Source organism: Passer domesticus, chromosome 25 (genome assembly GCF_036417665.1).
Source record: "Passer domesticus isolate bPasDom1 chromosome 25, bPasDom1.hap1, whole genome shotgun sequence".
Classification (NCBI taxonomy): domain Eukaryota; kingdom Metazoa; phylum Chordata; class Aves; order Passeriformes; family Passeridae; genus Passer; species Passer domesticus.
Genome location: NC_087498.1, coordinates 6375886 through 6398692, shown reverse-complemented (window position 1 = coordinate 6398692; position 22807 = coordinate 6375886). Strand labels below are relative to the sequence as shown.

The following is a 22807-nucleotide window of genomic DNA, read 5'->3' as shown; positions in this document are numbered from 1 at the left end:
TGCTGCCGCCATCTTAGCTGCGGGCAGACGCCGACTGGCCGCCATGGTAGAAACGGGTGGGTTCTCGCGGTCCCGGCTGACAGAACCGCCGCCTCCCGGTCATCGTGTGAGATATGCTCGGGCGGAGCAGCGGTGATGGACTCGACCAACAGGCTGCCCACAGCAGCGCCGCTCTAGTCGTCCCGGCGTGCCCCGTGGGCTGAGACGGCCGGGAGCCGTAGACCGGAAGCGCGGCCGCCGCCATCGTAGCTGCGGGCAGACGCCGTGCTGCCGCCATCACAGGGACGGGCAGGATTTTCGCCGCCGGCAGCACGGCGGTGGCGGAGCCGCCGCGTCCCGGAGCCCCCGGGCACCCCGGCTGTGCTGTGGGGGGCGGTCGGTGCGCGCTGCGCCCTGCAGCAGCAGCGATGGGGCCGGCGAGCGCGCCGCCCGCCCCGCGGAGCCCCGCCCCGCTGCCCGTCCCGCCCCTGTCCCGGCGTGCCCCGGCGGCGGCCATGGCGGAGGGCAGCGGCGGCGCTGCCAGCGGCCGCGGGCCGCCGTGCCCCGGCGCGGCCGCGGCGCTCCGGCGCTGGGAGCAGCTGCGGCGGCGGGCCGCGACGCCCTGGGCCCGCGGGCTGCTGGCCGCGGCCGCCGCGCTCGGGCTCCTGTACGCCGTGCTGCGGGTGCCGCTGCGGCTGCGGGACGGCCTGGCGGCCGGTGAGGGCGGCGGGGGCCCCGGGGCGAGGCGGGCCCTGCGTGCGGGCAGGGCAGGCTCGGTGCCGGGCTGGAGCCGGGCTGTACCGGGAACCCCGCGGCGCCGGGCGGTGATTGTCCCGCCGTGCTGCGCACCTGCAGGAGGAACGCTGAGGGGCTGGAGTGTGCAGAGAACGAGACGGGTCTGGGGCAGCAGAGCGGCTGAGGGAGCTGGGAAGGGGATGGAGAATCTCTGAGGGAGCTGGGAAGGGGATGGAGAATCCCCGAGGGAGCTGGGAAGGGGATGGAGAATCTCTGAGGGAGCTGGGAAGGGCTGGAGAATCTCTGAGGGAGCTGGGAAGGGGATGGAGAATCCCCGAGGGAGCTGGGAAGGGGATGGAGAATCCCCGAGGGAGCTGGGAAGGGGATGGAGAATCCCCGAGGGAGCTGGGAAGGGGATGGAGAATCCCCGAGGGAGCTGGGAAGGGGCTCAGCCTGGAGCACAGGGGGATCAGGGGCCCCTTGTGGCTCTGCACAGCTCCTGCCAGGAGGGGACAGCCGGGGGTCTGGCTGTGCCCCTGGGAACAGGGACAGGACATCCAGCTGTGCCTGGGGAAGGTCAGGTTGGACATCAGGGGGAATTTCTGCATGAAAAGGGCGGTCAGGCTTTGGAATGGGCTGCCCAGGGAGGTGGTGGAGTGCCCAGGGAGCAGCTGGACCTGGCACCCAGTGCTGTGGTCTTGTTGACAGGGTGGGATTGGTCACAGGTTGGACTCGGTATAAGGTTGTTTCCAAACTAATTGATACTCTGGTTCTGTGGGTCTGTCCCAGCCCTGCCTGCGGGCAGGTCGTGCATCCCACCTTTGCTTGGTGGCACACTGAGCTTGTCACCTCACCCCAGGGCGAGGGACACGGTGCTGCTGCGTGTCCCTGCCAGGCTGGAGCCCTGCCCTGGCTGCCACTGGCCCTGTCCAGCCTGTGCTGCTGGCAGGTGACAAGGCTGAGGTGCAGTTTGAGTCCAAGCCATGGCCAGAGCACCAGTACATAGCTGCATTCTCTGCACTGTGCTCTCCATAGCAGGAGGGAGAGGTCTGTGGAAAACATATGTTGGCACTGAATATAAATTTGCATCAGAACAGGATAATTTTGTCTTAAAGTGAAATAATATATTAAATTGTCTTCTTATGGCCCAGCAGCCACTGTATGGATGAAACTGTAAAATGCTTCATCTTACGCTCACATGGGTTTTTTTGGTGGGATATAGAAATTGGCTGTCACAGGTAGATACAAACAAAATAATAGGTGGTGAGGATTCCCCTAACAGTGTAGCATTCTAAAGCTACTAGGTCTATAGTGTACAATGTATTTGCATGATATTTGGCATTCTTTAATAGGCAAGCTATTTATCTTTTTCAGTTCTACTTAGTAAGTCTTTGATTTTTTTCTCTTAACAGTGACCATGTTCTTAAGCACTTTGACTCCAAAATTCTACTTTGCCCTTACAGTAACTTCATCTTTTATATCTGGACTGATATTTGTAAGTAGCCCACTTTTTTTTTTTTTAAAAAAAAAACAACTTTAGCACCTCTCAGATGACTTTATGAGGGGTAAAGGGAATGAATATCAGACTCTAGAGGGTGCCTTTGTGCTGGGAAGGAACTTCTCTGATGTCTTGTTACAGCTCTTTTGCTGTGTGTGTTGTATGTTGGGACTGTAGGAGTCTGAGAAAATGACCTGTGTGGGATGCTGGAGTGGTTTACCTCCCCTGCACAGCTCCAGCCTGTCAGTGGTCACCTCAGAGAGAGACCAGGGCCTGATCCAGGCTGGTCCAGGGCTGACACTTTGGTCCTTGAGGGCTTGTGATATGCAGGTATTTTTAATAGCTTCAAAAAGAGAAGGTAATATTTTTGGCCCAGAATTTCTGCTAAGTGGCTGTAACTGCTGTTAACTTTGCCTTGTCTCTTTGTTAGCCTCTCTCTTTCTGCTTAGCAGAACATCTCAGTTTAATGGGCCATTTTATCCTTCATTCTTTTAGATTATTTTTGTGAAATGAAAAAACTACTCTGTTGAACTGTAGTACTGCAGGTACTACAGCTTGAAATATCCTCACCAGAGAAGAGGATATAATGGTTTTTTTGCCTCTGTTCACAGTTTCCTTATCCAGGTACTTCTGAAAGGGTTTCTGAGTTACCCTAGTGACTTTGGGAGGGAGGAACATAACATTTGACTAAAATGTTGCTGTTTTTTCCCCAATCTCTTTGATGTTCTGTGAGTGATCCTGCATAGCAAGGCAGGCCAAACTGGATCGCTGGTGTTACTCTGTGTGGAGCAGAGTCCCACCCCTGGTCCTTGGCAGGGGATGTCCTCGCTGTGAGCCCTCTTTGTCCCCAGTGTTTGCTGGGAGGTGCCACCTAAGGAACCTCCTGGTGCTCTTTTCTGCTGTGGCAGGTGTTTGAGTGGTGGCACTTCCGAAAGTACGGCACGTCTTTCATCGAGCAGGTTTCTGTGAGCCATTTGAGGCCCCTCATCGGGGGTGCAGAGAGCAGCCCCCCAGCCCCAGCAGCTTTCTCGGCGGGGGAGAACGACACCAGCAGGCAGAACATGCCAGGTGATTCCTGATGTGTCCCGGGAGCTTTCCTTGAGCTTTGAGGGGGCTTGTGGTGGCTTTGGCTCTGCATTAGTGCTTGTGAAAAATGGACAAAACCTACATCTTACAAAGTGTTTTGGTAGTAGTGCTAAAAATAAACTAAATAATAATGGCTTTTCAGTCTAAACCATTCATTGTTAAAGATATGATTTAGAAAATGTTTTGCATTTAGCTAAAGCTTTTCAGTAACATTAGTTATTTAATGTTCTAAAGGTAAATATTGTGTGAGTGTACATGCATTGCTTAATCTTCCTGTCCAGTGCTTTTGTACCCCAGCAATGCTGGGGAGCAAAAATATTTATGGAATAACAGAAGTTTATGAAGATCATGATTGCATAATAATACAATTAAAGTAGCTTTTGAAAACACAACTGCTTTTGCATTACTGCATTTTAATGTCAAGGTAATATTTCCCATGCTTTTAATTTTAAAAATACTTTTATTTTGTTATTCCTCAGAGTGCAAAGTGTGGCGAAATCCTCTCAATCTTTTCAGAGGGGCAGAGTATAGCAGGTATTAATTATCTTGCTTTCCACTGCATATTTTTAAATTTAATCGGGGGCATGCACATGACTTTTTCACAGAGCTTGCACTGGTAATGTCAGGAGACAGCTGGAGACCTGCAAGATTATAGGAGTGATTGATACCAATCCTGTATTTAAAAGGCACCAAGCCAAGCTTTGGCAGTTTCAATGTTAAGAACAAAAATATTGCCGTAACATCAGGGCTTTATTAGAGTAAAGTAGGGGAAAAAACTTTATTCAGAGGTTGAGACAGTGATTCTCAATCTAAATTCTCTTTTATTAAACTGTATTGTAAGTCTCCTAGTGTTACTTCATGGGAAAAGCTGCTTTCTAGGAAGCCAGTTCCCAATTTGTTTAGAACGTTACAGATGATTGAACAGTAGTACTTGAAATTTTGTGTTCGTAGCTTTAGTTTTTTATTTAGATTTTCTGCACTAGGCACATCAGATATTGCCTTGATATCAGCATTGCTAATTACTAGGAATGCCTCTTACTGAAATCTGTTGTTTTAGGTACATGTGGGTGACTGGGAAGGAGCCTCTTACTTACTATGACATGAATTTGTCTGCTCAAGATCATCAAACCTTTTTCACATGTGACACGGATGCCCTCCGGCCTTCAGACACAGGTACTGATGTCTGCCCAAGGTGTGTAAGTCTTGGACAGTGCCAAGTACGTGCTTTTAGTGGACTTGAAAGTAGTGCAAGTTATTGTGTCAAATATTTCATGAAACTGTAGCCTTTCTCAGCTACTAAAGAGGTTTAATAGATGTAGAGGATCTATGGTTTGTGTTGGGAGTGGTTTTAAAGCCCATCCAGTTCCCCCCTCTGCAAGACACCTTCCACTAGACCAGGCTGCTCCAAGCCTCTTGAAATTTCGTGTTTAGTGAAATTTAGTGGAAAGATGTTGTTTTACATTGTGCATTCTCTGCGACTTTAGTGCTGTCACAGTCCTGATATTTTTTAAGATCTCACACATTTCAAATAATTAACACAGTATTGCAAACCTAGATTATATTCTCAACAGCCAAAATGTGGTCTCATTTAAACCTTAGTAATGAATAGTGCAGTCTCCAGTTTTTTTCCTTGTGTTCCACATGTTTAGTGCAGAAAATGTTCTTTACCTGGTTATTGTCAGTGTGGGTGTGAATTATTGTCAATTTGTCACATTCCGGAGGTGTTCCTTGTCAGCTGGCTGTGACATGTTTGATATGAAAGATGTGTTTTTATTTCACAAAGGGAGTGAATTGTCTCGCTTGCTGAGCCAAGACTAATATTTTGTTTCCGAAAGAAAACTCAAATATTTTTCCACGTTATTCTTGCTGGACAGCAGGAGGTTTTGTTCCAAAAGAAACATGTATAGATTCTTCAGTTTTCTTATCGTCCTTGAGATAGGCCAGATATCGAACTCCATGAATGTAAGGTTTTGGAGTTCTGTCAGGACTGGTTTTTAGTGTGAAAGTTAATAATCTGCATAGAAAATGGTAGCTCTGAATGTGTTGTTTTCCTAGAAGTTGGTTTTCAGTTTGTGTTTTCCAGTTTTACCAAATGGAAGCATGGTAGGAGGGGTTTAGAGTCATTGCATTGAAATAATTTTGAATTCAAGTTGTAGTTCAAAGGCCACTTCTGAACAGATTTCACCCTTTTTACTCGTTCCCAAACCAAATAAGATGATAAATGTGTATCTTGAATTGGCTTTGCCTTGTGATGCCACTCAAATGTGCTTTGTAAATTTAAAAATAAATTGTTAACCGTTCATGATCTGACAGTTATCTAAAAATAATCATGGACCAGAATCCCAGAGTGTTTTTGGTTGGAAGGGACCTTAAAGCTCATCCAGCTCCACCCCCTGCCATGATTAGGGACACCTTCCACTGTCCCAGGGAGCTCCAAGCCCCAGTGTCCAACCTGGCCTTGGCCACTTCAGGGACCCAGGGGCAGCTGCTCTGGCCAGTTTAATATTGAAGTATAAAAGTCTTACCTGTGCAAGACACCACTTACTCCATCGCTGTTTTCTTTGAAGTTCTGTTTGAAAGCTTAAATTAAAGTTCTTTGCAGGTCTGTGCATGAACCTGTGTTTAACAATTGCTCCTGCCAAGCTTTCAACAAGTCTTGGGGAATGTTTCCAAAAATCTGTAGCAATTTAGAAATAGTACATCTGCCTGGTTATGTAAGCTGTGTCTGTGCTCCGTGGAGGAGTTCTGAGACGGTCAGCGAGGAATCTTCCTGGTGGTGTTGCTTTCTTAAACTAAATTTGGGGTGTACTGAGCTGTTGCACGAATTTGATGCTTGTGGTAGGAACAGGCTGAAATTAAAACTGTTTGTTTGTTCTTCCTTATAACAATGGTGCAGCAAACAGGACTTTTCAGACGGGAAGGGAATGTTAATTAGGGCTGGCTCCCAGGTCTTTCACACGTGTCCATGTCCCTCACCAGCCTTTCCATGTGTTTTCTACAGTGATGCAGAAAGCCTGGCGAGAGAGGAACCCGCAGGCCCGGATTAAAGCAGCGTATCAAGCTCTGGAGTTGAACAACGAGTGAGTTTGTGTCTTCAGTTGCTGTATTTCTAGTGTGAAGGATTAAGTGCAAGGATACTGAGCACACTATCAGTTTCTTCATCTAATAATTCACTTACAGCAAAGTTCTGAATGCTTAAGGGGGACTCTTTGGGCTGGGAATTGCACATGGGGCTGTAAATTGCCCTGAAATATTGAACTCTTCTACTAAAAACATCTTTTGTGCAGCTTTTTTTTCTTAAATTGCTGTGTTAGTGGCAATAACAAATGAGAAATCATATTAATGTATGGAGTGGTCATAATTGAATATAAGATCATGTATTTCAAGATGGTATCATGGTAGAACTGTATTTGGAACTCACAGATGCCACTCCTGTAAAGGAATTAAAAATACTCTGTAGCATAAACCACAGAATTTCACCCACAACTGTGATCCACTTTGCTATGTTGTCTTGTTATTTTTGTGTAAAGTGTTTTAAAACCTCCTGATTTTTAAAAGCAAACCAAATGAAGAAAAACCTTTCCAGACAACTACAGACCATTTTTACAGTTTCAAGGAGAAATAATTTAACTTGCTTTAACAATTTTTTCCTTTGCTTTTGCTCCAAATGGGAGGGGTGTGTGTGGTTTTTTTCTGTAAAATGGAAGAGGTTTATTTTTTCCTGTCCCTCCCCCTTTGAACTCAAGTCAGTATTTTGGAATTTTAATACTGTCAATGCTTACATCTTAAACATAAGTGAATCTTGCCCATTTCTAACACTTCTATCACTTAATAAAAATAGTAAACTTCCTACCTCAAAGTAACTAGTAGGTGTTCCTCTTATTTCAGTTGTGCTACTGCATATGTCCTCCTGGCTGAGGAAGAAGCAACAACTATTGTGGATGCTGAGAAATATTTCAAGCAGGCTCTGAAAGCAGGAGAAATGATTTACAGAAAATCTCAGAACTGCCATTCTCAGAGCCCCCAGCATGAAGCACAGCTGAGTAAGGACTTTGAATCACATGAACTCCTGGGTTTGTGTGAGCAGAAATGTGAAACTAAGGTTATAATTAGGAGAGGTAAGGATTGAAACTGATAGACTAATGCTTCTGTCTTTGTAATCAGGAAGAGACACCAATGTTCTGGTGTATGTGAAAAGGAGACTAGCTATGTGTGCCAGGAAACTTGGGAGAATACGAGAAGCAGTAAAAATGATGAGAGATGTAAGTAAAAGTAAAAAAAACCCTAAGTTAACTGTTTTCAATCACATTGTCCTAATTGATGGTTTTAAGTTCATTTCTAGGCATCGTAATTAATCTAGTTGAATTATTTCCCCATGAGTTTGCTCATGATTGAATGGGGCTGTGTGTAACCTGGTCTAGTAGGAAATGTCCCTGCCCTTCTGCTATGGCAGGGGGTTGGAATGAGATGAGCTTTGATTGCTTCCCACCCAAACCATTCTGTGATTTTATGAAAGGATGCAGTTCTTTTCATGCTGCTTCCATGCCATTCTCTAACACTCTGAGAACATTAAAAAGCCCTAGATTATTGTACTGATTTCTATTAAGTATTTCAGTCATTCAGCTGCAATTCTATATGTAATTTATTTCTCTTTACTGATTTGCAGTTGATGAAAGAGTTTCCACTTCTCAGTATGCTGAATATCCATGAAAACCTCCTGGAGGCCCTTCTGGAGTTGCAGGCATATGCAGATGTCCAGGCAGTTTTAGCCAAGTATGATGGTAAGTGATGCCTGTTGGAAAATGTGGCTGTTTTTGAATAAGAGTGTGAGTGGGGTGGGCAAGGGATGTCTGTCCACAGGCAGGAGTCCACCCATGACCTCAGCAAGGTGAGCAGGCTCCCTCCATCAGTAACAAATAGGTGCTTGCTGAGTGCAGGTCAAGTTCTCCTTCTGACTGCTGAGGTCAAATTTAGGCAAACTAAATTGCATATGAATTACTTCCTGTGTTTTTAAGTTACTGCTAATCTGTAAAGAAATCCTTGCTTCAATTCAAGGATTATTTTAATTAATCTCTTCTACATCCCTGGATATGCCTAAATTCATCAGCCTTTTTCAGCCAGCACATAGCCCTGTAAGTAAATGATGTAAATAAGCTGGAAAAGGTAGTTTCCCTTTTTGTCATCTTCTAGGCTTGGTCTTGTGCTTCTGTAGTACTGAGGTTCCTTGTCAGAAATCAGCAGTGTGCAAACATGCTGCTGCCAGAGATCACTGATGTGCATCAAATGGTGTCATTTGCTTTCACTTTCTGTCTCAATCTGTAGGTTTTGGATATTGTGTAAGTCTAAATAAAGGTTAATAAAGTATATTCTTTTTTTTTATTGCACTCAGTTTTGCCCCCTGGATAGTGCCCATTTCACAAGTGTACAAAAGGCTGCTTCAAAGCAGGGCCTTAAATCACCTTTGGAATGGAGGGACATAGCAGTATTTTATGACAGTTATTGTCAGAAGTTGTTGATTTCTCTCTTATGTCAATTCTTCATTGCCTCAGGGAGTCAAAGGTATGATATTTTTGCCCAAATCCTGTGCCACTTGTACATGGCCAGCCTAGCACCCTGCTCCCATTCCTTGATCCTCTTCTGGGTGGATTATTTTAAATTTATGAAAACCATTTGCACTTTGCCCAGTGCTTCTTTCTGTTAGCACCAGGAACTGTGACACTTTGTTAAGAAAGCATTGCTGATTTTTTTTCTGAGCATCTGGAAAAATGAGTACAAGCTTCAAACTCCCTGCAGCACCTCTGTGTTTGGCTTGACACAACAGCCAGACTTGTAGTAAGTGATGGACAGGCTCAGGATGGGATTTACAAGAAAAGCAAGAACCATCTGACTATACACAACGTGGTACTTGGGAATTAGACCCAGACTTTGTCTGCTTTTAAAGTAAACTTGCACTGTGGAGTGCTAACCTTCTAATCTGTAATTGTCAGCTCAAACTTGGCTTCAGATGTGCTACAAAGCTACAACTAACAGAATTTTCCCCCATGGAACTGCAGAAGAACGGAAATGGCATTTTGGTTAAGATTCATCTACCTGTCTGTAATGTCATTTTTTGCAGTCAGCTTCTGGTCAGTCTCTCAGCATTGTACAAAACCGTGTTAATGTACAGTTGCAAAATTAGGTAAAGATCAGAAGCTTACTTTAAATCTTTGTGGGTTAATACAGGAAATGCATTCTAATCTTAAGTGTATTTATATGCACATTTCTTTTTGGGTTCAGTTTCAGTGTGTTAGTACATTTAGAAACAAAAGGTGGCTATCACCTAAATGCAACTTTGGGTTTTCAATCTGAGACTGACTGGTGACTGTCAGAAAAAAGAAAATTCAAAGTTTCTAATCACAGCTGAAATGTTCCAGATGTTAAATTCATTGTCTCCCATACCCAAGGAAAAATCTTTAACTCAGAGGATGTGGGTTTAAAATGTTTGTATTGCCTTAGAATCTTACAGCTTAATTATTTTATTTTATCACAGATATCAGTCTTCCCAAATCAGCAGCAATATGTTACACAGCGGCTCTGCTAAAAGCCAGAGCTGTTTCAGAAAGGTAAGACAAGGGTTTGTCGCTAGATCTTGGGTTCTGATGTAAAATATGAAGGAAAAAAGGTCTAAATCCTTTGTTTTAAAATTACTTCCAATCTGTAATGATATCTTTGCTTCACTTAAAGGATTATTTAAATTTTTTAGTCTTTTTTACATCCCTGGTTATGCCTATTTATGTAGCAATTACATTTCTAAGAGCAAGTTGAGTGTATTTATATATATACATATATTTGTGTGTGGAATAAAATACAATTTAAAACTGCTTTTAAGCATCCATAAAGTTAGTACAGGGGAGGATGTTTTTTACAAACCCGTGTATTGGCCAAGTGCTTTCGTGTAAGTTCTGTTTTCAGTGTTTTGCTTGGGATTTTTTTTTTTTTTGGATATTTGTGGTAGTTGATGCTGGCATTTCACCATGGTCTGAGCCCAGCTCCTCCTCCCAGCAGGTGATGCTGTAACAGGGAGCTGAAAGTCAGGATCAACATGAATTTTCATATGTCACGGGTAGCAGTCAAGATACCTGACTTAACATGAATATTTTTTCTCCTAGAGGGGTTTATCTTTCTTGATAAATCAGCCAGTTTTTAAATGAACTCTGAGCTGCAGTGCAAATAAATACCCGGTTAGCATTTATTATTTATTACTTTTGTTCAAGGTGGGTTTTTCCCTTCAGGTTCTCCCCAGAAACTGCCTCCAGGAGAGGACTTAGTACAGCAGAAATTAATGCTGTGGAAGCAATTCACAGAGCTGTGGAATTTAACCCTCATGTTCCAAAGGTAAAAGTATTTTATTTCCTGTTGGACCACTTGTAATGTATTCTGAAAAATACTGTATTATAATATAATTTTGTTATTGGAGCCTTTCTAGCCACATATTTTCCTGAATTTGATTATAATTCCCACCATGGAGTTGTTAAAAACATTAGTATTTATATAATAAATATTTTGTGGCCAGATTTTTTTAAAATAATAGCTGATGTTCAAACATGGGTTTTTGCACAAAAATTTAAACTGCAAATTTTCTAACACTGGAAAATCCAGTAATGTATTACTGAAGGCCCTTTACTCTCAATAAGGGTGGACATTAATAAATATAAATGTAGATATTTAATGTCATAAAATAATCACAGAATGGTTTGTGTTGGAAGGGACCTTAAAGATATCTCATTCCAGGACCCTGCTTCCAAGTCCCTAAAGCCAAATTAAGTTTTCCAAACAATAATCACTCCAGTATTCCAAACCCCTTTATTCAGCTGGGCTTCCAACCATGGCTCCATGGTTATTGAAAGATCTGCAGTCCCTTATTTTCTTCATCCACGTGTAAACAAGATGAAGAGTCTATATCAGCACAGGCTGTAATTTAATGTCTCCCGTCAAAACACAGATTCCACAGAGCACTGGGTGAAAATAAAGTCCTGCATTGCTTTTTACTGTACTAGGGATGCTTTGAGTATGAACCTTGAAGCAGGAGGCTGGCTCAGGGCAGGCTCTAATCCTCTGGAAATGATGCTGGAGCCCCAGTGGCTGCTGCTGGGGAGGCTGGAATGATCCGGCCGCTCCGTTCTGTCTGCCTGTCCAATCCAATAGAATGTGCACTGAGGAAGCTAATTGCTGGGAGAAATTGCTGCTTCTTTGCATGACTGATCAAGAGCGTAGCAAGTTCATTTCAGACAGTCTCAGACAGATTTTTCTTTAGCCTCTGCCTTTAGGGGCAGAAGATTATAATGCATTATCATTATCTAAAAGTTCTTTTGTTTTGGGTATCCTCCAGTTGCTTCTGGAGCCTCATATACCTTTTTAAAGAAGTTAGAGATGATTTCAAGCAGGCTGTTGTTAAAATATGGTCTGTAACTCTGCAGACAAATGCAGAAACTGATTCCAGGTTTCAGTAACTTGCTTTTCTCTTCTAATTGTACATCTGTCCATTCTTTGTGGGTTTTGTATTACAACATTGCCTTGAGGCACCAGTTGATTAGATGACAGAGCAGAATTTTACTGGTGCAGGCTGTTTAGAACTCTGAAATGTTTATGGTCAAAGCAAACAGGTGAAAAAGGGCAGGGAAGTGAAGGAACTTGCCCAGTGGATCACAGAGGGGAAGAAAATCTGATCTTTGAATTTCTACTCTGTTCTACCCCATAGACTAAAAATGGGTGTGTAAAGCAGGAAATCCCCCTGTTAGCACATCAGATGAAAGTGATTGTCTTTGTTCGTAGCATTTTGCATAAGGAAAATAAATTATTTCTCTTTGTTTTGCTTTTACAAGGCTGGCGTTTGTTTGGAAAGTTAGAACCAGCTAGAAAAGTGGTTCTCTTAAGCCATTTCAAATTAGAAATCTAACTGCATTGTGGTTCTTTATGAAACAATCTTAAACATCTTCTGAATATCTTAGTGATTTTTATTGTGTGTAAAGACCTCAAAACCTTCAGTTCAGTACTGAGACACCTTCAGTACTGACACCTTCCCTGTTTTATGCATAAACATGGATGTGAAAACCTGCGAGACTGGAATTTTTCTGTTTATGTGGTAACATGGGTTCAGAGAGGGCCCAAGCCTGGGGATGAGCATTGGTGTGTTGTGGCAATACTTGCAGCGGAGCTTCAGCACCACTGCTGGGTTTATATTCCCAGTTAGCATAATGGAAAAGTGGGCACTGTGGAGAGCATGAGGATTGGGTCAGGGGTCAGATATTTGAGACCATTTTCCCACAGCAGTGCTGTGTGAGTGATCCTTTACTGTGTTAAAAAAAAAAATTGAAGAGGATTAGAGAGGATTAGCAAGAATATTACCCTCCAGAGTGCAGGCCCAAGGCACTGAGAGAAGAACCTAGCCAGGCAGCAAATGTGCTTTATTTGGCTGGGGCACAACCCCTCCTACATTCCTTGAAGAGTCTGAATGGGAAAAGTTAAGTCCTCAAACTGGATTAGTAAATAATCTCATGGTTTGTGGCATCTGCTGAAATAAATCGGTGAGTTAGCTGCATTCTTACACTTTGGGGGACACTCCAAGGAATTGCCAGCTACGTTGATCAAAGATGTGGATTAACTTTGGCTGTTATTGAGTGAGACACTCTATGGTAGGAGAGGACAGCTCACAGGTAAATACTAGAGCTGAAACTGTCATTTCAGTCTTGTAAAAAGTAGTCATCTGTTTTTAAAAGCTAAGTTCAAATGAATACCTGACTTTTTTAATGTACCATAAGAAAATGTGGTACATTAAAAAAATTGCATGTTCTGTGTTGCAAAGAAATAGGAAATGATTAATCCTTGTGTTCTTTGACCCCTCTGAGCATCAGATTTTCTGCTGATGGAGGGAGAGGGCTGAAATTGAAAAAATCTGAAATCAAAGATACTTTGTGGTAGCCCAGTAAAACCGCATTAAAAGATTTTCCTGGGTTTGGTTTATTATTCTTTTTTTGGTTAGCACACTGATACTTTCAGGTTTGCTGCTCATACTTCAGAACTAACAAGTCTTCAACCACCTACACTAAAACTTTCAGTGATGAAGTAATGAGCAAAAATACTGTTGGTTTGGGGTTTTTTATCAGCCTAAATTTGTCCCTCATTGGTGTTGCACCTGCAGCATTATACTTAATGTCTGATCCACAAGAATGTATTTTTATTTGTCTTACTGAAGCTGTATGGTTTTTCTTGACTTTTTTATTTTTTGTGTGAAAGCCTATTTTAAGAGTCATACACACAGGAGTGTGTTTTGCTGCTTTTCATTTCTCACTTAGTGCAGCCTGGCTGCTGTGTGGTAGAAGTGGCCCTGGCCCCTTCTATGCTCAATTATTGCTAAAATGATGAATTACGTTTCCCAATCAAAGGTTTTGGAGCATTCCATGTAACCAGGTGTGCTTTCCACTTTTCCTTTCAGTATTTACTAGAAATGAAAAGCCTAGTGCTGCCTCCAGAGCACATTCTGAAGCGAGGGGACAGTGAGGCAGTAGCATATGCTTTTTTTCACCTCCAGCACTGGAAGAGGATAGAAGGGGCTCTAAATCTGTTGCACTGCACATGGGAAGGCAGTAAGTATCTCCTTTTATTCTTTTCTGTACAGTAGACTAGCCTCTCTGCCTTTACCCCCCTCAAACATGATTGGTTCTCTTTGTGAGAAGCTGGTTGTCTGGTTAGATTCAGATCTAATGTCACTCACCCATTTTGCAGCATTTAGGATGATCCCATACCCATTAGAGAAAGGACATCTTTTCTATCCCTACCCGAGCTGCACAGAAACAGCAGACAGAGAACTGTTGCCAAGTAAGTGGTTTCTAAGCAGTAATGATAATAAAACACAGGCTAAGGACATATTCAGGTTGTGGTATTCTGTATTTACCTTACTGTGATTTTTTTAGTTTGAGCTTCCTGTGAAGGGGATTCAGCTATTTGTTGATGTCCCTCCCAAAAGATCCTGAAGCACTTGACTTGTGTGTGTGGTAAATGTCAGCTTGATGCAGTAATAACCTAAGTCCTTCAGAGATGAAATCTGTGTGTGGTACATGCAGGCTGAGTCTGGCCAGCCTTGAGAACAACAAAGTTGACCATTTGTTAAAAATTGCTTTGAAAAGAATTCATGGATTTGATTCAATCCATGGCTCCAGTCCTGCATTGGGTGTCCAGTAGAACCTGTCTGTGATCTTACAGAGTATCTTTGGTTAACCTGTAGCTTCACAGAACATTTATTGCTTTCTGTCATTAATTCAGTGGTCTGTATTGATCTGCTGGCTGCCTCCTGGAAGTTTTTCTACATGTATTTCTATGGTTTTATACTAACATTTGATTCTGAAAAGTAAGTCTCATCCAGCTGCTCTTTGCTTCAAGGTTACTTTATGCAGTGATGAGCCTACATGTTTTTTTCTATAAATAGACTCTTATCATTACTGCCTGTACTCATGATATTTAGGAAAATAGCATTACTTTAGATTAGAATTGAGCTGTTAATTATACATCTTAATTGAATTCCTTTGGGGTTGAATTTCTATATCTTGAAGAAACACAATTCCCCTAGGACTGGAAAGGGCTACTGCAAAAGCAGCAGCAGCCCTACAGAGACCACAGCTGTGGAAAGGAAAACTGCACAGACATGTTTCTATTTAAAAGCCTGAAGTTATATTTAAAATGTGTAATTTAAATTTGCCCCCAGACTGCTTTAAATTACTCATTTCTCACTTATGCAGGATATTGCACAAGGAATTCCTTGGTTAGCAACTAACCCTAAATTGTAGACTTCCCAGCATAATTAAACACCAACACATGCAGATATTTCAACAGGATCACTCACGCATTCCTGTTTTGTTTTAAATATAGAACTACCTATAAATAAAATCATCTTAGCACTTTTATTGCAGTACTTCTTCGAGAAATCTTGACACTTAATTTTTTTAAAAGTTATCTATTTAAAATAATGTTGACCAGATCAATGATTCAAAAAGCCTGGATTGGTCTGATGAGTAACGCTGCTGAAATGTCTGTGAACATACAGAATTAGCTTTAGTTGTCTTTACCTATCTTGAATTTGGTTTTAATTTCCCAGTGTAGGAAAAGCTACTGCAAAAGAAATTAATTCCTGTTTTTTAAATACTTTCCTAAATTACATTGCTCCATGTTTTAGAAATGAGGTGAGTTTCTGTATAGTATGAATCTCTAGGTACCATTAACATTTCTGATGGATGTTAGACATGGATCTCCAAAGAGTCTATGTAATTGCGCTCCAAAGTCATAGCATTAAAACCAAAACAAACCCTGAGCACTTCGCCATTAATGAATTGCAAGAGCACAACACACTTGTGCTGGGTTTACTCTTCTAATGGTGCTTTAATGTGCTAGCATACAGACGCAGTAACTGGGAGGGTAAAGTGTCTTTTTCCTCCACAGACTTCGATTTAAGAAAGAATACAATTGTATTTTCTTATTTTACAAAAAAAAGGCTCATTTATATTTTTAGTTTTTTGTTAGATTTTAAAAACAGCTTGTCAAGAAGGGCAGTCCTTTTATAATTACTCATGTCTATAGAAACTATTTTTTTCTTAATTTAAAAATCTTCTGAAATCATTAGACAGAAATCAGAGCTGGAGGTATCCAGAGGCAGTAAGTAATTGCAAATTCACCCAGCAGGTCCTCGGCGAGTGACCAGTAGTAGTGTTGTGAGTGCTGAAAGCTCCACATGCCACCCTTAGCCTGGCTAATCACCTGCTTTGGATTTTGTTACCAGAGATTGGAAATTGCAAGGAGCTGCTATGTACAGAATTTATAACCCCGTCCTGGCACTGTTTTCTTTGAGGTCTGCTCTGTCAGCTGCTCTGAACAGATTTACTGTAGTCTACAGCCAGAAGTCTTCAAGAAGTACTATGAAATATATATGTATACAGCATGCTGGTTGTTTTGTACTTGCTCAGCTTCATAGAGCTCTAGAGAGTTGAAGACACCTGAACTGTTTTAGTTGGTTTGGGTAATTTTGACAGCTTGTGAACTTTACAGGTGTTCCTTCTGTCCTGTTAGAAATGAAAACTGGGAAGAGAATATTAATAATGAAAACAAATACGTGAAGACTCTTAATAATGAAAACAAGCATGTGATGTAGAGGAAAATTTTTTAAGAAGTTCAGGTACTGGAACCTAAGATGTGCTGCAGGAGTCTTTCCTTCTGAAAGTCCAGAAATGCGTTAAAAGGCCATAAATAATTCAGAAAGCAGTCCTTGATTATCAAATGTCAGCATTCTTCATTTTTTTTCCTTTCAGCATTTCACGAAGTCTCCGTTTACCCCCAGAAGGAGCTTCCCTTTTTCATCCATTTCACAGCAGGCCTGTGTTCCTTTTCAGCCATGCTGGCCCTCCTTACCCACCAGTTCCCTGAGCTGATGGTCATTTTTGCAAAAGCTGTAAGTACTGTCCCTATCATGGGACTTGCTAAGGTATCTTGTGGGGCTTTGGGAATTTAAAGGTCCAGGGCAAAGTAGCCTCTAGTCAGTCTCATGCTTGTGGAGCATAAATTATTTTCTCAAACTACTCCAAGCAGTAAGTTTGGCCTTTACTGAACTGTGGATCTCGTGCAGTAGAGCAGAGTAGCAAATAAAGAGCTCTGAACTCTAAGGGAATAATTCATTCTGGCTTTGCTAGTCAAAATTGAGGGTAAAAGACATTTGCATGCTGGCTGGTTTAATGCAACAGGTAATGGAGACCCAGAGGAAAGCCCTTCTTTTTTAAGAATACTTTGTTCCTAGAGGTGTTGGCTTTACTGGTGAGCCCAGTCCAGTGTCCAAGTCATGCAGGTCGGAGAGTGGGGCCTCATTTCCACACAGTGGTGTTGATCTTTATGCTGGAAAATGTAGTTGGACATGCCAGGTGACAAATTTCAGTGCTGCTCATAATTGGCTGGGTTCATAGTAACTAGGGGCTAACTATTTGTTTGATTAATTCTGTAAGGGCTGCATTAGCAAAGTTGTATGATTTCCAGAGAGATAGGATGTCAAATGTTATGCTAACAAAAAATTGTTTGGTGAAGTTCTCTCTGCTGGGTTTCTTGAACCAAGAAAAAGAAAAGACTTTGTATGATTGAGTTGGCTTTGCAGTTAGGATGTCCAGTGACACATCCCAGTGTGGGGAGAAACCTCTCAGGGTTGAGTTGTTTGGCAGTGTGTTTATTTTGTTTATTTTCTTTAGGAAAAGATGGATAGTGTCTGTTCAGCTGAAAAGATAGATGATCAAGAAGAGTGTGCATTGCCACAGCATTTCCCCAGCCAAATCAGTGGTGGCAGGCACAGACAAAGGGGCTCTTGACACTCTCTGTGGCAGTTGATTATCAGCAAAAGTTGAAATTGTGCACTGAGATCATCTAGTGAGAAGGGAATTCTGTATTATTCTCTTGAGATTGACAGCTGAGAAGGAAATACCAGCTTCCAGTATTCTGCTATTTTAGCTAGTATTAATGTTGACTCTCAATCATATCCTAATGATAAAAATTCTTCCACATTCTACTTATTTGATGATTGTGCTCATGATTCAACACCCCTCAGAAACAGGGGTGTTCCAACTAGATGACTTTAAAGGTCCATTCCAACCCAAACCATTCTGTGATTCTGTGGTTCAGTTAATAGATTGCTTCAATAGTTTTATTGCAGATAATGCTTTGATGGCTGCTAACACTTTAAACATACTCTCTTGTCTTCTGGAGGTCTGTAGTATCATCTACTTAAATTTTCATACCAAAAATAGAAGATTATCTTCTATTTAATGATACCAGCCTTTTCACTCAAGCATACTGTAATAAAGCAATTATTATTTGTTGCATTGAGTGTTATATCTTCAAGTAATTCTAGTACTTTAGGCTTTTAAAATTATTTTTCCTATGTATTTCATTACTTCAAGTACTTTTCATCTTACTGTTCTTTAACTTAATAAATATTGTAATTTGAGATAATAAAGTTCTAGCTGGTATATCTGGAGTGTTTTGGCTGTAGGTAAAAGCAATGTGAAATGTATTTCCAGCTCTTGAATTTCCAAGAAACCTAGAACACTGTTTTAGGAATGGCAGTTGGAAAGTATTGTGTATATGGAATTTTTTCACTGTAAATCTCCAAGCAGTGACTCCTTAGATTACATTTCAGTTACTTCTTAATCAAACTCTTTTTCCAGCAATTGAATCCACAGCAAGCTGAATGCCTCAGAAGGGGTTTAAGAAGTTGAATACCTTTCTATGGACTTGAAAAGTCTGAGTTTACATATTTTCATTTGTTAGTGCTTGAGTTTGTTTCCTCCATAATAAATCACAGGGTAAACCTTGGCAAATTGCTAAAAATATTCCAAGTGGCCAAAAATCACAAGGAAGCATGTGCTGGTTCCAATGTATACAGTGTGATCCAGCATCAGCCCCGTGCTCCCAGCCTGGAGTCGGCGCCACGGGGCTCTCTGGGCTCCTGCACGGTGTTCCCCTCACCCTGGGGCTCTCTGGGCTCCTGCACGGTGTTCCCCTCACCCTGGGGGCTCTCTGGGCTCCTGCACGGTGTTCCCCTCACCCTGGGGGCTCTCTGGGCTCCTGCACGGTGTTCCCCTCACCCTGGGGCTCTCTGGGCTCCTGCACGGTGTTCCCCTCACCCTGGGGGCTCTCTGGGCTCCTGCACGGTGTTCCCCTCACCCTGGGGGCTCTCTGGGCTCCTGCACGGTGTTCCCCTCACCTGGGGGGCTCTCTGGGCTCCTGCACGGTGTTCCCCTCACCCTGGGGGCTCTCTGGGCTCCTGCACGGTGTTCCCCTCACCCTGGGGCTCTCTGGGCTCCTGCACGGTGTTCCCCTCACCCTGGGGGCTCTCTGGGCTCCTGCACGGTGTTCCCCTCACCCTGGGGGCTCTCTGGGCTCCTGCACGGTGTTCCCCTCACCCTGGGGGCTCTCTGGGCTCCTGCACGGTGTTCCCCTCACCCTGGGGGCTCTCTGGGCTCCTGCACGGTGTTCCCCTCACCCTGGGGGCTCTCTGGGCTCCTGCACGGTGTTCCCCTCACCCTGGGGCTCTCTGGGCTCCTGCACGGTGTTCCCCTCACCCTGGGGCTCTCTGGGCTCCTGCACGGTGTTCCCCTCACCCTGGGGCTCTCTGGGCTCCTGCACGGTGTTCCCCTCACCCTGGGGCTCTCTGGGCTCCTGCACGGTGTTCCCCTCACCCTGGGGCTCTCTGGGCTCCTGCACGGTGTTCCCCTCACCCTGGGGCTCTCTGGGCTCCTGCACGGTGTTCCCCTCACCCTGGGGCTCTCTGGGCTCCTGCACGGTGTTCCCCTCACCCTGGGGGCTCTCTGGGCTCCTGCACGGTGTTCCCCTCACCCTGGGGGCTCTCTGGGCCCCTGAATGCTGTTCCCCTCGCCTTGGGGGCTCTCTGGGCTCCTGCATGCTGTTCCCCTCACCCTCGGGGCTCTGCAGGTGTGGGACTGGTGCTGCCAGAACCTTGAGCAGGTGCTGGTGCAGTTGGAGCCCATGAAGGTGCCCAGAGAAGCTGCAGCTTCTGAATCCCTGGAGTGTGCAAGGTCAGGCTGGATGGGGCTTGGAGCAACGTGATGTGGTGGAAGGTGGCCCTGCCCTTGACAAGGTGTTGAAATTGGGTGATCTTTTAAGGTCCCTTTCAACCCAAACTATTCTGTGATTCCATGATAACTGTGTGAGTTGGTGCTGGCGAGGGCAGTGGAACAGGCAGTGGCAGAGGATCCACAGGAGCTGCAGTACCAGCACAGGTGCTCCCTGGGCCTCACTGTTTGTTTCATTCAGATTTCTGATCTCTTGGAGAATCACACTGCTCTTGATGATCAGACAGCTCTGTTTCTGAAGTAGCTGCTCTTTAGAGTCTTCACAGCAAGTGACAGAAGGGAGGAAGGAATGCAAATGACGATTACCTGAACAAGCTGAAAAATGCTGCTAGATAAAACAACTTCCTTTGAAATTGCAGACAAAATGGTCTGATTGTTTTTTCATTCAGTATGAATTTTTATGTTTTAATAATTACATAGATGGAGGACTGGGTGGATGTGTATCACCTTGCAAAAGTGAGGTTGCACAGTTCCTTCTGTAATACAAAGACACCAAGAAGCCTGCGAAGAACAGCAGTGATACAGAGTGATAGCAGGCACTGCAGAGATCTCACAAGTTCCTGAAAACAGTGAACATACCTTCACAGAGTCGCAGAATGATTTGTGTGGGGACTTCAAAGCCCATCCAGTTCCACCTCCTCCCCATGGGCAGGGACACCTTCCACTATCCCAGGGTGCTCCAAGCCCTGTCCAGCCTGGCCCTGGGCACTTCCAAGCATGGGGCAGCCACAGCTGCTCTGGACAATTCCAAGCAGATCAATCCCATTTTTTACATCAGAACTGTATGTTACTGGAATAGACCAGTGTAAATTATTATTAAAGTACTGAAAAAATAGTGCAGCAGTGTTCCTGCTGTATCTTACTGAAAACAAGTTTCTTTTTCAGGGAATTGGACAAAATCCTAAGACAGTCCCTGTTCCAAAGTGGTTTTATATGGATTGCTTGATACTTTCACAACAAAGAAGGAAGTCATGGGATTTAAATTAAAAATTGGCTAATTTTTATGATTGCAAGATTAGGAGAAAACATTTTTCATTCTGGCTGTTCCCTAGCTCCCTGTTGGAGGATTCCTTGCCATTTTGTCTGTGGCAGCCATCTAGGGACAGAAAATAGGGCAAAGCAGAGCTGTGTCTGGCAAGTCCTGCTTTGTGTGACACTCTGCTTTACTTTAAGAACAAATCCCCCTACCACTTTCCCCAAAGCTCATTAAGTGAGACTGGAGAATTAACTTTTTAGCCAGCTGCTGAACTTTTCATATTTATAAACACTTGAGTCTTTTGCTTATCTAAGAGAAAATGTGTATAGTTTGGAGATGTGCACTTCCCTGCCAATGTGTAATGAGTGGTTCTACACTTGGTAGGGAAAAAAAGCCTGAAGTTTCCTGTCAGAGCTGAGTGTCGATGCCAAGGGCAAAGGTTTCTTGCCTTGCTAATCTACATCTTAACTCATGCACTTAATGTGAAGGTGCCACACGCTAACAGGCAGGGAAGAAGCCCACTGCAAGGAAAAGCGCCTACACTGCTGTGAATGTTATGTTTTAAAAGCCTTTTTAATGTAATATTTGAGGTTATGATAGAAGCCAGGAGGGCCAAAGTAAAACTTTCAAAGTAAATGAGTCCTGTTGTTGCTAACTCATGAAATGAGGGTTTGCACAAGGATAACCTGAGTGCCAGTGGAATATCTGGGGGATGGGTTGAGAAGGTGCAGAGGAGTTTGCAGGATTTGTTTTAGCCTAATCTTACTTCTGGAACTGTTTAGATGGCATCTAGAATATGGATCCCGTCTGGAAGCAGAGACTGCTCTTGGTGGATGGGCTGTTCTGTTTGGGTCGCTGACCTGTAAATAATCTGTGCCTGAATATTGAAAAAATCAGGTGATCTTTAAGGTCCCTTCCAACCTAAACAGTTCTGTGATTCTCTGAAAATCCGCTGTCCTCTGCTGCCTGGTCTTTCAGCCCTGAGGGACAGTGCTAGCCCTGGAAGTGCTGTGCTGTGGAGGAATGCCCCCCTAACCCTCGTGCTCCCCCCAGGTGCTGCGGCTGCTGTGGCCCGTGAGTGCTCCCAGCGTTCTGGCCTCCAGCTGAATGGACTGACCAGGGTGAGTGCACCAGGCTGGGGCTTCCAGAGGGCTTTTCTTCTCCTGTGTGTCTTCATTAATATCTAGTGCTTACAACAAGCCTGTTTCATGGCATCAGCAGGGAAGGGGTTGGAATTCTGTTGCCCTGAGGACAAGACACAGGGTGGTTTTTGCTCATACTTTGAGTGCAGAAGGAAGTTGGTTTGGAAACTGAGATGATTTACTGTTGTGTTCTGTTTCTTCCAGTGCTTTGGGACTCTTCTTTCACCCTTCATCTTCACTATGGAGCACATTGAGGACCTGCTGCTGTCCAGCCCCTGGCATCAGCTGACTAGTGTGACTGGCGTGTATTTTCCATGATAGTTTGATTTTGTTCTTATGAGCCTCACTTGGTGGTTGGCTGACCCCCCGTTGTGGGAGCCAAGGAAGAAATCTGGGCTCTTCAAACTGATATCCTTGACCAGCTTCCATGCTGATGGTGCTTAGCATGTGAATTTCTTCCTTGGCCTTAATCTGTAATCATCTAAGAAAATAGTTCTTGTTGAGCAAGAGTTTATTGCTCTCTAAATCACTTGGACAACTGGAAGCTCATACTTCCTCTGTAAGAAAGGAGAATACACAAACTGAGCAGGTGTTTGGAGTACTGATGCTTCCTTCTCAGCTGCAGATGCACCAGATACTTGGCTTAGATTTAATTTCATAAGCCTTTTTCAAAATATTTGTTAACAGCAAAGTATGGTTCTGCTTTCTTTATTAAAAGGTTGCTACTTAACACATTGAA

The 22807-nt window shown here is 43.6% G+C and overlaps 1 protein-coding gene across 8 annotated transcripts; it reads left to right on the top strand.

Annotated features, from left to right (window-relative positions):
• Window positions 1–28: 28 nt before the first annotated feature.
• On the top strand, window positions 29–22807 carry ST7L (suppression of tumorigenicity 7 like). 8 transcript variants are annotated; one of them, XM_064399303.1, is made up of 16 exons: window positions 29–56; window positions 2127–2209; window positions 3121–3280; window positions 3778–3832; window positions 4356–4471; window positions 6300–6378; window positions 7187–7341; window positions 7463–7560; window positions 7965–8079; window positions 9828–9900; window positions 10552–10672; window positions 13770–13920; window positions 14060–14152; window positions 16630–16769; window positions 21980–22047; window positions 22273–22807. In XM_064399303.1, exons 1-15 carry the CDS (start codon window positions 44–46, stop codon window positions 22031–22033), a joined length of 1506 nt encoding a protein of 501 aa, XP_064255373.1. In that variant the 5' UTR covers window positions 29–43; the 3' UTR covers window positions 22034–22047; window positions 22273–22807. The 8 variants fall into 8 exon arrangements, with proteins under 8 accessions (XP_064255373.1, XP_064255372.1, XP_064255374.1 ...); XM_064399302.1 differs by lacking the exon at window positions 29–56 and adding an exon at window positions 95–132; XM_064399304.1 differs by lacking the exon at window positions 29–56 and adding an exon at window positions 239–696.